This window comes from Cuculus canorus, chromosome 1 (assembly GCF_017976375.1).
Source record: "Cuculus canorus isolate bCucCan1 chromosome 1, bCucCan1.pri, whole genome shotgun sequence".
NCBI classification, from domain to species: domain Eukaryota; kingdom Metazoa; phylum Chordata; class Aves; order Cuculiformes; family Cuculidae; genus Cuculus; species Cuculus canorus.
This window is the reverse complement of record NC_071401.1, coordinates 110399437-110416362: the sequence shown is the minus strand read 5'-3', so window position 1 is coordinate 110416362 and position 16926 is coordinate 110399437. Positions and strand designations below refer to the sequence as shown.

Sequence of the window (16926 nt, the reverse complement as noted above, 5' to 3'; positions counted from 1 at the left end):
TTGCTAAATTTTCCTGTGGTTTTTATTGCGTGAAAACCAGAGATATATAGAAATGAATCAGATGGCTTTGCTGTATTAAGCTATTTCAAGGAGGATAGTGGCAGAATGCTCAGAGCCAAATCCTCCCTCTGACAGTCTGTAGTGAGTCATTAATTGCGAACTGTGTATACTGACTAATAAAATATGTTGGCATAATACTGTTGTCCCATGTTGTAATTACAGAAGATAGATTCCGCTGTTTGAAAATGACAGCAAGTGCCCACACTCATCTTTGTATTTGGAAGGAAAGGAACCTCAAATTAACTGAAACTGAAAAGAAGAAATTCTTCAAAGGTAGCAAGTTGCCTGGGAATCTGAAGGCTAGGATTTGTTTTTTTTGTTGTCAGAATTTATTGTTTAAACCTTTTTTAGCAAGTGCAATGATGTGTTCAGCATTAGTTGGACTTAGCCTGGAAGGCGTCCATATGCTTTTATGGTACCTGGAAACACAAGAGCTGATGGCAGTCTTGATGATCTTTGGAAGGAATTGGTCATTCCCAATGTGACTGCCTGTAGACCAGTGCTATTACCGTATTTGGCATAAACAGACAGCAGAGGCAAAGAGTAGTTTATAGAAACAGAGCTCTCTCCAGTAGAGGCCCTGTTTCCCACAGCTGGATGAGTACACAAAGCAGAGGTTAAAGTTCGGTCCTGTTTAACTGAACATGTGCTTATGGTAATTTTTATAACATTGCTTTCAAGGGAGGTGGTCTGAATGCTGCACCAAGTAATTAGCAGTAGTACTTGTAGCATGCTAGGCAAGAGCGATTGTTGTGAGGGCTGCTGGTGCATATGACCTATGTTAACCCCCATGTAGGACTGGGAAACCTGCTTTTGTGGTAGGGCTGCAAAACAGACAAGGTGCTCTCTTGCAGTGCTGTGCTGTCACCTGGCGCAGCTAGCAGTGGCAGGCAGGGCAGGAAGCTGGCTGGTATCTCAAAACAGTTTGGTCAGCCAGCATCTTTCATCCACTTTCTCATCTTTTAGTGTTGTTTTTGAAGATGTGTCTACTACTAGTGGGCCTTACAGGGAAGGTAATTTTACCCCAGTGGGGTAAAACAGTGGGTTGGTTTTATCTACAGTAAGGAGGAATGTTAGCTGTCTAGCTGGCGCTCGACTTCAAGTGGCAGAACTGTGGATGTCCTTTTTCTTCACTGCACTTTAAAATATTATTTTAAGCTTGTCCTTCCTTCCTGAAGTGTTAGCTTGCCTGACAGGGGCTTTAAAATTGTCTTCACTTGTATTTGCAAAGAATTTGAGTACAGCAAAAGTGGAAGTTTAGAGAACAGCAAGCTGAATTAGACGAAAGATCAGTTTTAAATTTCAGATTGCTAATACTATATTTTTCAGAGATCTCAATACTAGCAAATAGAGGTTTGACATATCATAGGGACTGTCTTAGATGTGAGAAGGTTAATTCCTGTGTACACATGCTAGCAGTACCCAAAATTCAGGGCCGAAATAGTAATCTCTGTTTCAAGTTTGGGCCCATCAGTTTACTAATATGCCAAGAGGGAAGACTTGTCTGTTGATGACAGAAGTGAGCAGCCTTTCCTGTCCATGCTTTAGGTCATGCTAGGTTTCAGACTCTGACAGGTGTTGCTGGGCTCACATTAGCAAAGAATAGCAATGATTTTTTAAGTAGATACTCAGCTACATCAGCCTAATAGGGTTAGACTGAGATCTGCTAATGGGATCGATAGGATCTTGCATGAAAGTAGAAAGTACTAGATGTGCTGATGAACTCTTGACTACATGTCAGCTGTGTTAAACGTGAAAGGTGTTACAAATGCATTTTATAGACTCAACTCCTTGTGTGGTAAAACTTGTATGAGGTGTGATGGCCGATGAGGCATGACAGTAACCCACAACTCTGGAAAGAAAATATATAGAAGCATTGTAGTCAGGCTTTGCTCCTAAATGCTTTGTAGTTTTGTGGTTATTTTTTGTGCTCAGTGTAGAATCTCTGTATTCATTTAGGCAGAGTAAACCTAAGGAAGAGGCCTTCCTGAAAAAGCCTTCTGACTTTGTGATTGTATTGGCCCTGCATGAAGATAGTGGTTGCAAATCACTGTCTGCTCGGAAATGCCTAGAACTTCCAACTCCTCTTCATTGTAGATTTAGCATAGATATAGAACTTGGTGTCAGACTAGGCTTGCTTGGTAAAACTTACATCAGAGATGGACTATAAATATTAGGATGGCAGGCAGGAGAGCAAAAAATTGTCTCTTTGCCATCCATGTAGTAAGTCACCCTTTTTGTGCAGTTACATTCTTTCTGCCAGTGCATTTCATTGCAGTTCACTGCTTGAATCCTTCTAGAAAGGACATGTTCAGGGCACTCCTTTTGTCTTTTTTTCTTCTGCTGTCAGACCAGTGTTTGCTATGCTGCTTGCAGATTAACCTTTCTGCTGAAGAGCGGGACTATGAATACTTCTCGGAGCTTACCAACATGTCCAAATTATTCTTTGTCCACAAATGCAGATGATATGTCCTTTGATGTCTCCTGGTTTGCTGTGCGCTCCTTTGCGTTGGACAGAGAGCCCGTCTTGCTGGCCTCAGTGGACCGGAGAGGGATTGTGACACAGAGCAGGAGAAATGGGAGCAGTGATCTCAGTCTGGAGAGAATCAGCCCACTGGAATTCCGACTCCGTGTGCATGGCTGTGAGGACCACGACTTTGGGAACCACTACTGCATAGTGACCCCATGGGTGCGATCTGCCACTGGTGTATGGCAGCGGGAACCTGACATCAAAGCCAAACCCATTTTTCTCTCTGTGAAAATGGATGGTAAGAGATTGTAATGTATGTTCTGTGACTCTTTTTTAACACCTTGTTATACTCCTCATGGCTATTTTCAAAGGTGCCTGTGATAATCTCTTTAGACTTTGCTATCCTTGCCTATTGTTTTGCAACGTTTGATTCCAGACTCTGTAGACTAGGTAGGCTTGCTCATCAGACTGGAGTCTTCTTTCCTGATCATCACTTGGTCATGTTTTGCACACCTGGGGCATCTTTCAATCAAGGCATAAGGCATCACTTCTCTCCAAGTGTTAACCCTTCTGCTGCCAGTAGGATGAAGCCTGGGTTTGTAGATAGGGAGTGCTGAAGTAGAGTTGCATTGTGTTTAAAATCAAAGCTGAGAACAAAGTCTGAGTCCTAACTCAATCCTCCCTCTCCTAACCACAAGATGTGCAGCTCCCTGCACTTTGTGCCTTGTTTGCTTTCCAATCTGAATTGCAAGTGTTGCCAGATTTCATGTGTAGCAAGCTGCATGCTAGATGCTTCGTTCAGAATGTAGCTAAGGAGGAAAACTAATACAGGAGGGGTTTTGAGCTAGTTGCTTTCTTCTCAATATTTCCTGGAAAGGTCATATTGGGAAGTTGAACTTCAAAGTGAACTTGAAAGGAATCAGAAGGTTTTGTTCTCCCTGCTGTGCAGATAACTATTCTAACTGCATTTTCCAAACTCCTTACAGTTCTTGACTCTTCCTTTTAACTGAGCAGTAGGTGCCTATAAATCAAATTTCTTGTTTAGGTACCAACTTTAGAGTTTGACAGAGTTACTGAATGGCATTGAGTATACTGTACAAGTAGTTCTAATCAAACAAAGCATAAAGGAGTCCACTCCTTACATTTTGGAGACATTACAAAGAATGCAGCCACAGACTGCCTCTGATGGGGAAACTTTGCAAGGCTTTTCTTTGTGTGGAGGAACAGGTAATGGGTTACCTCTTGGAACTAGCTTTACTTTGCTATCTTATTCCAAGGTTCCTCTGGTCCATCCAGTCTCCCTGAGGCTTTGAAATGATGAAGGAAGAATTAGGGTGAGGAGGTAAGGGAGTCCAGTAAGAGACCAATTTTCCAAACCTGAAAAGACAGAAATTAAGAAAATTAGTGTAATTTCCTTCTGAAATAACTAATCTGCCCATGACTGAGTAATGTGAGGTTTTCTCCTTTTTTAGGCAACAACCAATAGAGTCTCTGAATTTCTCAGTTATATCTAATGACTTTGCCTTCCTTTTTCAGTTCTGAATGCTTTCAAGTATCCCCTGTTGATCGGCTTTGGTCTGGCCACTGTCATTGGACTCTTATCTTGCCTCATTGGCTACTGCAGCTCCCGTTGGTGCTGCAAGAAGGAAGTGCAGGAAACAAGAAGAGAACGTCGCCGGCTAATGTCGATGGAAATGGACTGAGCATGGGAGCCAGACACACTTGAATTTTGGAAGAGACTCACAGGGCTCTTGGACTGTGCTGAGACACTCGCTCACAGGCCCAGACAAGTCGGTGTATTTCCTCTCCGATTTCAGCCTGGACCTCAAGCTTCTCCTTGTTACACATCATGTCCTGAGAGCATTCAGGACATATTTAGCAACTCGGAGTTCTCCTTTTTCCAGCAGCACTTTCTGCATAGGGATTATGCCCTTTTAACGTGCAAACTGTTGAGCCTTCTGCAGGGCCCTGTGACAAAATTCACTTAAGTTTTTTAGTTTGTTTGGTGTTTTCCCCCCCACCGTGATTTTGAAAAGACATCCCTGTATGAAAGCATAATGGTCAGGGCAGTGGGTGGGAGAGGGGCTGGTATAAGTGTTAGACTTTCATTGTATTAACCAATCTACTTTTCACCTTTATCTCCATCATACCCTCCAGTCTCCTTTCTCTGTCCACCTCAGTATCTCAGACTTCTCTGTGTTGGGTTGAAGGCTGAAGAACGTTCCTCTGCTGGTGCCTCATAAGGCTGTTCCAGCAAATAATTGGTTTATGATTGTCAGCATGCCTTCTCTTCCTTGGCTTTTGAAGGTTTTGCTGTTAACCCCAAACCATAACTTGCCTGGAGGTCTTTGAGATACTATTGAAAAACTTCTTTGATTTCATTTTCAGTGCTCAGAGCTCTTAGCTGTGGTGAATAGGGGCTAACTTGACAACCCTGAAGAGTCAGTCCTCAGACAAGCATTTGTTGGATGTTTGCTCATGGCCACCTTCTGCCCCACCATTCCACCTTCTTTTCTCCCTACTACAGCTGCTCACTTTGTGCCTCAGACCCTGTTCTGCTTGTGGCAGGGGGGCACATGTCTAGGGACAAGACCCTAGCCTTCTGCTGGCCTCAGTGGAGAGGCAGGAGACCTTGCCCGCTAGTGGTGGTGTGACTTACAAAAAATAAATAAAAATGAGGTGGATCTTCATCTGTAGTTGACCAACTAATGATGTTTATAGAAGACTTGTAAATTATGTATTACCAAATGCACAGGCCAGACTCTGTTGCTGCTTCTGCCAGTCACTCTGTGGTAACCCTTGAACCGATGAGCAAACTTGAAGATCTGCAGTAGCTGAAGCGCAGCTCAGGGTAGGAATAGGAGCAAGCCCGAGAGGGCAGCAAGAAACCTTCAGCTTCCCAATGGTTCATCTTGTGGATAGGTATGCAGCAGGGATTTCCCCATGGGTTTGAGACCTTTTCCTAGGTGCTATAGTATAGAAGTCCTGCTTTGGTCTTCCACATACACTAACCAGCTCCTTTCCAGGTGGTTCTGTCTTCCCAGCACAGCTAGTGTTTTAAGCAATAAATTTAGAATATAAAGATACTGTGTATAAACAAACAAGGAAGTAGGACTATACCACAACCTGATGTCACGGCTAGGATTTGACTTGCATCAAGAAGGGTGAGAAATGCAGGGTTGACGCCAGGACTCAATCCTTTCCGGATTTTTTTTCAACATAAAAGAAAAGATGCTTTCATCCATGGAAGGTAGTGGCTGTGGTGTGCTGTTGCCAATCTAGACATTAGGTATGTACTAGATGATCTTTTTCACCAATAACTCATCCCACTGCACATTCCAGGGGAGCTGCACATCTAGTATCTGTGCTATGAAGGCTTCATTTTTCATCGGTGTTCATGGAACCTTATACTCAACACTGTAGCTATTCCAAGGTAGGATGGTTTTGTTGGTTTTTTTCAGTAAGTTTTCTTTGTGGGTTGTTTTTTTTTTCCCCTGTCTTGCATTGTGACCTCTGTTCTGAGGCTGATGTGAGGGCTTTTTCTAGAAGGCTGTTTTGCTTCCAGCATGTGAACACGCATGCAGTCACCTATGTATGCATATGTATGCATAGTGGTCTCCAATGATTTTTTGGATGCTGAGTGTGAAACATCTTCAAAATGGACTTGAATTGCAAAGTTCGGGCTTGCAACTTGTTATTTGTCTCTTTAATGTATTTCATGTAGTGTTCCAAAACTGGGACACCCAAAACTTATAAACCTCTGGAAGACTTTGGCCTGAACATTCATGGAAACTTTTCTTTCTGGCCTGGTGTTTTCCTTTCTGGAAGAGCTCTGAAAAGGCCTGTGGTGCAGACAGGCATAGCTGCTTCTGCTAAGGAACAGGGCAGAAGCAGTCTCTATCTTCAGCTGTGAAAACCCAGAAATCTGTAGCGATGCTTTCCAAAGGAAGGGAGTTGAGGAAAGGATTCACTCAGATACTTTGACAGCAAGAATTTTTCTTCCTCTCCTGTCTGTCTGCTATAGTGAAATCTTGTTTTTTCCTTGGATGTTGTGAAACAGCATTATGATGTTTGGGATGCTGGCTGTCCTTCCCACACTGATCTTTCTTTCCTGCGTTAACATCTGCTTTCTTCACAGAAGGCCTGTGGCATTGGGGAATCTTGGGAGGGGTGGTAGTGGTGGTGAAGTTTGAAGCACAGCATCAGTCACTTTCTGTCCTTGCAGACTTGACTCCTTGTTTATGTGCTCTTGGTTAAGTTTTAGGGAGAGAGGATCATGACTGCAATGCAATAATTAGGGAATGAATGAGCAGGGAACTGCCAGCTCTTCCCAAGCACACAACACAGCACACTTTCTCCCTGCTGGAAAAAACTCAGGGTTATTTTGGTCGGGGTTCCCTGCTCCTCTAGTGAAAGGCCCCATGTCCGTAGCTAATGCTGACCTTCCTTCATGGCCCGTAGAAAATCAAAAATCATCTTTGTCATTCTGAGTGAAGCAAGTTCGCCACTAGCTCATACTGCTACCAGCCCCTTGGAAGGCAATGCTGCATCCCCTTCTTCCTTGTATTTGCTGTAGTTGGAAGGCTAGAGACTGAGGGGCTAGACTTACCCCCAGGTTTCCTTCTACTTGTGCCAATTTTGTATTATCCTCTTTTTTTGAAATACGGTGGGAATCTTGTCTCTAAAGAAAAAGAATTCTAGGTCACTTTCCATTTTTTTTTATTATGATTATTATTATTATTTCCTGTGTGAGTGGAGGTGTGTGTGCATCTGGTTATGTATTAAACCTGCAGAGTATCAGGAGAGTCACCTGCCTGAGATGCAGTGCAAGAATCTATACCCTCCCTGCTGTGACTGTGGTATTGTCAAAGTATCCTAAGGGCTCACGTTGATCTTTCTCTGTTTGCATTGCAAATTCTCCTGGTTAAGCTGGTAAATTCCTCCAGGCACTTGGAATTTTGATCCAGGACAAGCTTGAACATTGTGTAGCAGAAGGGCAAGATATTTTCTTTCTTTTGTTTTAATTTCAAAGTTATAATGAAAAGTGTTTGGCACAATTCTGGAATGCAGGTACCGAATAGTTCTAACAATGCTGTGTAAAATGTTTCTTTTTATGTTTGAAATAAAGAGCGAGCCTTTTTGATTATGTCTGTGATGTGGGTCTGGATGTTTGAGGTATGGGCAGTTCTTTCCTTGTATCCCACGTGGATGCGGACACTATTGTTGTGGCAAGGGTATCAAATGTAAACCTTATGTTCTTGTTTCCAGCACTGTTTACTCTGTAAAATAAGCATAAGCCCTCTTTTACAGAAAGTTTTAAATATTTGCCTACATGTGTGTGATAAACATGTGGGAACATAATTGTTTTCTGAGTCTGTCCTATTTCTGCCCCACTGTAAATCAACCTGTTTTTTTGGGAGGTATCCTTTTGATTACCCAGGGCCAGAAGTCACAGTTAGGAGTGTTTAATATCTGCTGTAAAACCTGGGCATTAGATGTTGAGTCTTCCTTGAACCCTTTCTGAGGCTTCTCATTTCCAAGGTACCAGGAGGAAAATCAGTAGTGTTGGAATTAAACTTCCTCCTTCCCTTGCCAATGGCTGGATTTAGGATTCCCACCCCCCAGCAACCATGTAAAGACACCATGATAATGCAGCAAGGACATGACTTGCTTTTCAACAAGAAGCTGCTTGAGGCAGGAGTGGTTTTGAGAGGCCGGGACGGGCTTTGGCAAGGTGAGTTCGTGTTCAGGCTGGTGCATCCTCCGTCTGCGATGGCTGCTGTGCAGGCCAGTTGACAGCAAAGTGTGTACCTTTTGTCTTCTTTCCAGATGGTGTCACAGCTGGCTTGGAAAGGTGTTCTCTGTAGAGCGTGCTTACACGAAGCTGGGAGATGGCACCAAGCTGTAAGTTCTTAAGGGGTTATAGGGTCCATCAGCTGAGACGGAGAGATGTCGTAAATGGTCTCTGATACCTCAGCAGAGCGTTTGGCAGCTGCAGGTGTTTAACATATACATGTCCATGAGTAATGAGTGGCATACTTGTGAGACAGCAGTTGTTGGCCTCTAGCTGTGCAGGTTACAGCTTACTGGTAGGCCTGGATTAGCTTTATGAAATCCTCTTGCCTCCCCCCACCCCCTGTAATACCTGGATCTTAATACTGTTCTTTTAAGTATGCTAGGATTTTATCATAAAAAAGAGCCAAAAATTGAAGTCTGGAGATGAAGAGGAATACTTGCAAGTAACTGCCTGAGCGTTGCAGTGACTGATGGGAGTTACCAAGTCTCTAGCATCACCCTGTATCTGCCATGGTTTTAGCTCAGCTACTTGTCTATAGAGGTATCTAGCTGCCTACTGTCATAAAGGCAGTCTGAAAAGCACTTCTGTGACAGAGCCTCAGAATTTAGGTGTTTCTACTACACCAGACTCAGGCAACACACGTGGCCGTGCATGTTCTACGACAGACCCTGCTTGTGCTGTGATGGCTCTGGCTAGCTGCCCTGCTCAGGTCAGGACCAGCCTTAAAGCCTCTGCTGAGCTGAAGCTGACTAGTGTCAAGAAGGATGCATGAGAAGACCTGCTTCTTCTTTGTCTTATGAAGGTGAAATCTGGTTGTGCAAATCTTCCAAGGAAATGTATGGCTCTTGCCTTTTCAGAGGGACTTTCTCCATGTCTGTGATTGCAGGGGGCTGAGATCCACACAACAGGTATCAGGACAGATGGTGTTTCAAGAAAGAGCCTTTAGCAACTGATCAAATCTGCAGGATGTTCTAACTGAAGAAAAAGCCACTGCTGATTTCCTGTGCAAGGTAATACTCGTACACCTTAGCCTTCTATTGGACAGCTCTTTGCCAGGGATCTTCTGCTACTAAGGAAAACAGCATCAGGCTGTAGCCAGCAAATGATTGATATTGAGAGTTTCAGGAGGATGCCTGATCTATTGAAGAAGCCAGAGTCTGTGGGTTTCCAGGTCCCTCAGAGAGCTGCCACAAAGACAAGATGCTCTCCTATCACTGGCAGCCAAGTTGCATTCCACAAGGTGCCAGAAGTGTAAGTTCATGTCTGCTTCCACCCCTGCCAAGGGGGTTGAAAGGCAGGACTTTCCGAAGCAGACATAGTGAAAACAAATTAGTATTATATCATACTTTGTTATGTGGAATTTTATAAACTCCAGCATGTACTGGGCTTTAGACTAGACCACAGACTTAGTCTACGTGCACCTCTGCTGGCTTCAGAAGTGAATAATGAAGCTGCAGATAGATGGACACGAAGTTTTATTTCTTTTCGGCAACTTAACTGAGCTGATGCCCTCTGGTTTCTTGGTTGTATGAGCCTGCCAGTGATTTGACATGTTCAACAGACTGCAAGGAGTCTCAATGATTGCTTCTGTGCTGACTTGAGCTCCACAAAGGCCCTGGGTGTGATGTAGCTGTGCTGGGATGTTAGGGCTATGGTGAACAGGAAAGATATTCATGCTGCTTAGTATCTGCCTGATAAAAGCTGTATGTGGCTACAGCCAAATGCAGGTTCTGGATGGAAATACAGTAGTACTAGCCTCCCCTTTGGTGTTCAGGTATATCTTTCTGTTCCCAACCTTGTTTATTCATTTCCTCCACTTTTTGTTCCCTCTGCCTCCCCTCCTTAATTTCCTGTTCTTCCCTTCAGAAGCATCATGTCTTTGTCTCTCTGTAGCTCTAAAGGACCATGCTCTTGTGCTCATGTCTTTGAATAAGAGCGGTGGTGTGGTATGTCCTTGAATCATCTGCTGAGAGCTCAAGCTGCAGAACTCCATCCCAGTGCCCACTACAGATCATCTGCAAGGTTGGCACCACATACACATGCACGCAAATGTCTTATTTTATTCTTGAGGACTCCAGACAACATGCATGGAAACTAAGCACCTCTGATGGGGAAATGAGTCCAAAGAGACACTCAGATTCCCTTGGCCAAAGCAGAAGGGTCAGATTTTCTTTCTAACGAAGTGGTTTTTTGCCTTCTTTCTCCTGAGTAGCTGGTTGCCATCATAACACAAATGCTGCTAGATGTCTGAGAGTTCCAGTCAAGTGACCACTGTGCTGAACACTGTATCCAGTATGAAACAAAGTAACTTCTCAATATAAGCATGAGGGGATTCATCTTCAATACCCAGGCCAGCCACCCTGGTCTTGAGAAACAGATACTGAAAGAATGCAATTTGTCTGACCTACTTGAGACGTACAGTTTGGAATATAAACCTGAAATACCCATTTCTCACCATTAGTTGTAAAGGAAAGCGCAGCTCGCCTGAGACATGAGAATTAGGTAAGATAAATGTATTGGCCAGGCAGGTAGATGCTGAGAGAGGCGGTAATGGTAGCTCCCTCTAGTGATGGGCTAGGGAAGGAGGGAGGAAGCCGCAGCAGATAGCTGTAACTCATTGTTCAAACAAGAGCTAGATGATGCTCCTCAAGATCTCTGTGACAACTATTCTCACATAACTTATATTTTTTGTGAAAACAGTTCCAGGATGGATTTTCATCTCGATTTTGTTACTTGTATAATGTCTAAAAATAGTCCTTGGAAGACAGTTACTAGGATGGGTCCAATCCACTCTAATTGTGTTTTTTATTCTTGCGCAGGCTCCTAGTCTTCAGCCATGCAATTTTTTCTGCTGTGTGACTACTGGAGTCAACCAAGTCTCATTCTGAGGTTCCTGGTGTCTCGTCCACAGTGTCCAGTCCCTCTAAAGGTGTCTCTTCTAGTAGCTGTATGAATAGTAAGTGACCAGGTTTCTTGAAATATTTAAAGCAAAATCATTTATATAAGATGAGTCTTCCAGCAATGAAAAGGATAATATGTCTTTCTACTTCATCAGCTATTTGGCCTTCTTCCACAGGATAAGACTTCACCAGCTGTCGCTGCCCACTCTCTTCCCCCCACCACTATGGACTGACAAGCATAGCCTCTTCCCCTAGCTCAGAAATGTCCATCCCTGATGTTTCAGGGACAGCCCCTTCAGAAGCTGAGTTTTGAGTGCCCAGCCTGGCAGAAGTATACATTTTCTTTAGAAATAAGATGTTAAGGTCCTTTTAAAGCTGATGGCTTTCCCTGTAGCCTTTCACATACATGCTGAGGTGTCCTTGCTGGTGCCATTATCTTTTTCTTTCTCTCTTTCTTCTGTCTTGCATAGTCCCCTGAATTCATCCAGAAAGATGAAGTTCCCCTTCCTCAACCTGATTGTGTACAGTGTTAATAAGATGGGTCTCGGGACCCCTGGGCACGGCGTTGCCGTGTTTAAAGCTTCCCTTACCTTATGTCAGTGGTGGCAGCATCATGTCATCTGAGTGTCACTTCTTCCCAACTTAACCAAGACCGACGTTTCAGTGGTGAGAGAGGTTCTCCAAGTCTCTGAGAGTAGCAGGGGAGGTGCTGCAGGCTCTTTTAGGTGGAAGGTGTCAGGTAGAAGTAGGATAATTGCTGCTGTGTTGCAGTACTGGGCACATACTTTATCAAGCCGATCAGTGGCAACACTGAAGGAGGAGTTGCTTTCACACCGAGTCTGACAATCTGAGCACCAAGAAATAAGATCTAAGTGTGTACATTTGCAACTCCTCCTGATATCTCCGTTTAATCAAAGCTGTATACCCCACAGGCTTTCCTTGGAGTTCACTGCAGGTCCTGCCTTTTGTTTGAAGAAAATTTGTTTGGCTTAGCATAAATATAATTTAGTTTTTCTGTGACTATAGCCAAAACATCTTCCTTTTGTCAGAATGGAAGATATCAGCAGCAACAACATCAATATTGCCTACATCATATTCTGCTCTTGGGAACATGCAGTGGTGTTGTCCAGAGTGCTTTATCCAAACCCGAGAAAGATGAAAAGGTGGTATGTAAGAACAGAGCAGCTACTGCAAGGCCAGGAACAGCTGTCTGGTAGCTGAACGCATCCAGACCACTAAACAGCATGTTAGTACTACATTTTGAGTCAAGATCCCCCTGGCAACCGCTCAGCCAAGTTGAGTTTCTTTGGACACCTGTGTATATATACTTGGAGAGAAGCTTCATATTTGCAGATGAAGGATGCTTTCAGAGCTTCAAGACAAACTGAAGCTGACAGTTCTGGGATTTTAAAAAGACCTGCTCTGGCTCTGCTGTTGGACCTTGTGAAACTGCTGCTTTTCTTGTAATCTCAGAGGAGTGGAAAAGAGAGAGGGAGAGTTGTTTTGGGTAGATGAGTGATGGCTTTGATACTAACCGAGCTGTAAGTGTAGTTCTGCCATTACTACCTTACTTTATCACTTCCGGAGCCTAGCTGTGTATCATTCCCATATTGTTTGTAGTAGTGGTGGGCTGGCCACACTCCTCTGGTGCAGGCAGCGCTTTAGTGTCCTGGATGGTAAGGATGGGACTTTCTGTCTGTGTAGGAGGCAGAGTTTCCCTGGGTAGCCCTTGTGCTGCTCTGTGGGACCTACAGATTCTCCCTCTTCAGCACTAGCCCTGCAGTTGCCTGCCTACAGTTCCTGGATGCTCTGCTCACTGTAGTTCAGGGCAGGGGAAAATCCCTGCACTTTCAGATTCACATGCTGCCATAGGAGGGAGACATGTGCGTCCTAAAGGACCTTGGAGACCCTCTGCCTACTTCTAGGACTGGAAAACACACATTTTCTGCATCTTCTGCTCAGGCCTGTTAGGAGAGCACCTCCCCACTGCATCCACTGGTACAGTAGGTTTTGGCAGCTGGAGTTGTCATTTTTTCCAGCTTAGATGTATTTAACAATTGGCTGCAGCAATTGCTGTTTAATTCCCTTGCTAACATTTCCAGGGCAGCTATTTAATTTTGGGTTTTTTTAAACACTCTTGCTTCTGGAAATCCTGTAATCGAATCCAAGCTCTGTCAATCTAATTAGTTTTGAAGTGCAGCATCTCCATAACTTAGAGACCTAAATAAGCAGCTTAATATTAAAATCTAGCTTCTCTCCCAACATGTAATACTGTTCTGTATTCTCCAACAGAAGTTTCTACTGAATAGCAGCCCACTGCGACTGCTCTCCCTCCTTCCCTCTCTTATCCTCCCTCCTCTGCCCTCACTGTGTCTGTCCATTGGGAATCAAAACAATCAGGCACAACCCTCTGCTGCTCTACTTCAAATAGTCTTTCACAATGATGCTTGCTTAAAATGATGCCACTTCAAACACCAGCATGGAGAAGTCTGGGGGCAGTGTGTAGCAGCTCCTGATGCTGCGTGGGAGCTAAACCAGGCAAGGGGTTGTGCTTGCTGAGTGCTCAGTGATGTGATCGAGCCTTGCATGTGCTGCAGTGGGGGATTGCTGAGATTTATAGAGGACAGGCTATGCCACCTTGGAGCCAAACCGCACAGCCAGAGTAGCCTGATGCGGTGCAGGAAAGGGCAGCTGCTGAGCCATGCCTCTTCACCATAGTACTGCACCGCTGGCTTCTTCCAGGGGTGCTGCAAGGAGCTGGCAGGGAGGAGATGAATTATCTCCCCTGGTGCAACATCCCTTCTGATTCCTGGCAGCATGTTGTGCCTGTCCCTGAGCTATCTGCAGTGAATGTGAGATGCCCAGGAGGTTTATGCACTGTTGGCCCAAACTACAAAGACTGGTGGAGCTACAGCTAGAGAGGAGTGAGGCTTTTCAGCCCTTTTGTGTGTGGGTAAAAGATTTAAAGAATATAGTAAGAGATGGGAGGGTGGGGCTAAAAAACATTTTATTAGCATAATGAGGCATGTGGTTCAACTTCTGCTTATGGCCTGCTGGCAGAACAGATTCAGAACAAGCATGCTCACCTGTGGCAGCAAAGCAGGTATAAGCCATCCTGCTTTCCTGAAGGACTTTCGTCTCTCTGTATTGTCCTGGCCAGTTTTGTTCGTTTGACTTTTTGCAGTAGAAATGATTATGTAAATGTGAACAAAAACACTAGCTGACCAAAAAAGTGCTGTGGGTGTTCTCCTCCTAGGCCAGCCGTGGCTGCTCATGGCTACTGAGGGCAGCCAGAGTCCTAAAACACTGCAGTTGCACAGGACTGGTGTTTCTCTGCTTCTCAGCTTGTTCTGCTCTTAGATTTCAATTGCCTTTTTTTTTTTTTTCCTTTCAGTTCTTGTACCAATGGTACTATGTTTTTTGGTGCAAAACAATTGCAACAGGTTTTCTGGACTGCTGTGGGTTTTGCACGTGAAGACTGTCCTTGTGAAGCCATGTCCCATCAGGGCCCAGGACACAGGATTTGAGTAACAGTAGCAGTCCTTCCCACGACCATGAGAAAAGATCGCTACTTCTGTCACCTTCTCTAGACTTCCCCCTGGTTTTGTGGCTGTCTGGTTTCCCTGGAACTGGAGAGTGGTTTGTTTCAGCAGCACGTCAGCAGGGAGATCTTTAGCCACTGAGATCTTGCTCAGCTCCAACAGCCCAAGGTGAAAGCCCACATAGCTGTGAAGCGAGCTCCCAGCAAAGCGAGCCTGGCTACAGTAGGAGCTGGAGAACACAACCATTTGTGCTCTGTCAGGATGTTTCTGCCCACAAGAGCATGCCCGAGGGATTGTGGCTGAGCTGGATGGCCTTGGGGAAGCCAGGCAGCGGGTCAGCTCCCACTCTCTAATTGGGGGAAGTAACCAGCTGCCTTTGATGTCTGAGCTGGGCTGAGAAAACCTGATGGCAGACTTCAAAGTCTGTTACGCCAGCTCTTCTGATTATCTTTAGGCTTCTGGTGTATCCCCCAAGACTGCCAGATTATCCTAGCTAATGCTGCGCTCTTCCCTGTGTCCCCCACCCTGCCTGGCACCAGCCCCTTGCTTTCAAGGCTGCAGCCTCGATCCCTCCCTCCATCCTCCTCGTGCCCCTCCTCATTCACTGTGGGGATATGGCAATGGCATTTCTGAGCAAGGGACGTATCTCCTCAGGTCTGTGAAGCAAAGGCAGAGGAGGCGTTTTTGGAGAGTTTTTTCATTGCCTGCACCCTTAGGCTGTATTCCCTCTCCCTGTTTGGTCACAAGAGCAGCCTGAAATGCAGGGAGCTTTCTGCAGCTACCCTTTGCAAGGCACCGAGGTGTTTTCAGCCAAGGAGGCACACATGCCTTTCCCCCAAAAAAAGCCTTTAGGGAGCAGAGTTCCCATGCATGCTGCTCCAGGGGAGGTCATACAAGGAGAGGGCTGCATTGTCTGCCCCTGTCAGCCTCTCTGCTGGGACTTTGCTGCCTCAAATTAGTCTCTAGCTCCTTTACCACCTGCGCTTTGGTGCTCAGGGAATGCCAGGGTGCTTGTCTGCGTAAGCAGAGATGCAGAGGGCAGGTTGTTGCTGAGGGTTGGCTCAGATAGAAGTGAAGAGATGGGAGAGCAGAGGGGCTGAGCAGAGGCCCCAGAGTTTGTGCTTCTCCCAAAGCAGTTTGCTTTCACTGGGATGTTGCACAGCAATGCCAAAAGCTCATGAGGGAAACCCCACTTTTAAAAGCTGAAGCTCTTTTCTCCCAGAGTAAGCATCCTTGGCAGTAGCTGAAAACTCTTCCTGCACAAAACCATATTTGCCCAAATAGTTTGAGGTCTGGCTTCCTTTGGAAGGTGGGGTTCATTGCTACTTTTCAGCAAGTTGGGTAGGTAGGATATGTCCTCTGCTGTGATGGGTGGAAGCCAGCAAAGAATGTGGTGGCTGCAGCACAAGAAACCACAGTTGCCCTAACCCCAGGCACCCAAATATGGTGGGGAATCTCATGGAGGCCATACAGCCAGACAGGAGATCTGGGCTGCAATCTCTCCCTTGTGCTTGCCTAATTATTTTTGTGTCTTGGCTTTATGTTCCCCCTCAAAACCAACACTGACCATAGGGTTGCCTCCTTCATCCTCAAGAGCTTCCTCTGTAGCATTTCTACCCTGCTGTAGGACTGATCTTGCTTTATCCTCATCCCTCCTCAGGCTCCTTGGAGTGTGCAAGGGGAGTGTCTTGTTAGCAGGTTTTGAAGTCACCACGGGTATTGCCAATTACTGCTGTGCTCTTTTAGGTAGAGTCCAACTTCACTGTGTCTGGACTGGGCTTGGAAAAAGTTTCTGCACTGCATTTTTGGTGGTGTTTTCCTGGAAAGCTTTGGCCCAAAGTGACTGAGCAGCATCCAACATCCAAAAGAGTGCTCGCAAAAGAGCCCAGGGAGGCAGGAGGAAGGAGAATGGCTACAAAGACATGCAATCAGAGATGGTCATCCCCTGTATGAAGGCTAAAGCCAGTGCTGTGGGCAGCCTGATCTCCAGCCTCGTGCTTCGTAATGGGAGATGGTGGCACTCTGCTGAGGTGTGTTGGGAGGTGGCCCTGCTGCTCAGATGCTGGTGGTAGCCAGGCTATGCCAAGGGTTAGAGGTCAATAGCGTTTAATCTCCAAGGCCCTGGTGCAGCACTTCAATTCACCAGGAGAGGTGTAC

The 16926-nt window shown here is 45.3% G+C and overlaps 1 protein-coding gene across 3 annotated transcripts in view; it reads left to right on the top strand.

Annotated features, from left to right (window-relative positions):
- The window catches only part of PTGFRN (prostaglandin F2 receptor inhibitor), a 73115-nt gene extending 65439 nt beyond the window's left edge, over positions 1-7676 (top strand). For all 3 annotated transcript variants that reach the window (XM_054053859.1, XM_054053866.1, XM_054053851.1), the window contains 2 exons: positions 2523-2828; positions 4067-7676. In XM_054053859.1, the coding sequence (XP_053909834.1) occupies positions 2523-2828; positions 4067-4233 (473 nt within the window). In that variant the 3' untranslated portion in view covers positions 4234-7676. The remainder of the gene's footprint in view (positions 1-2522; positions 2829-4066) is intronic.
- Positions 7677-16926: the final 9250 nt, after the last annotated feature.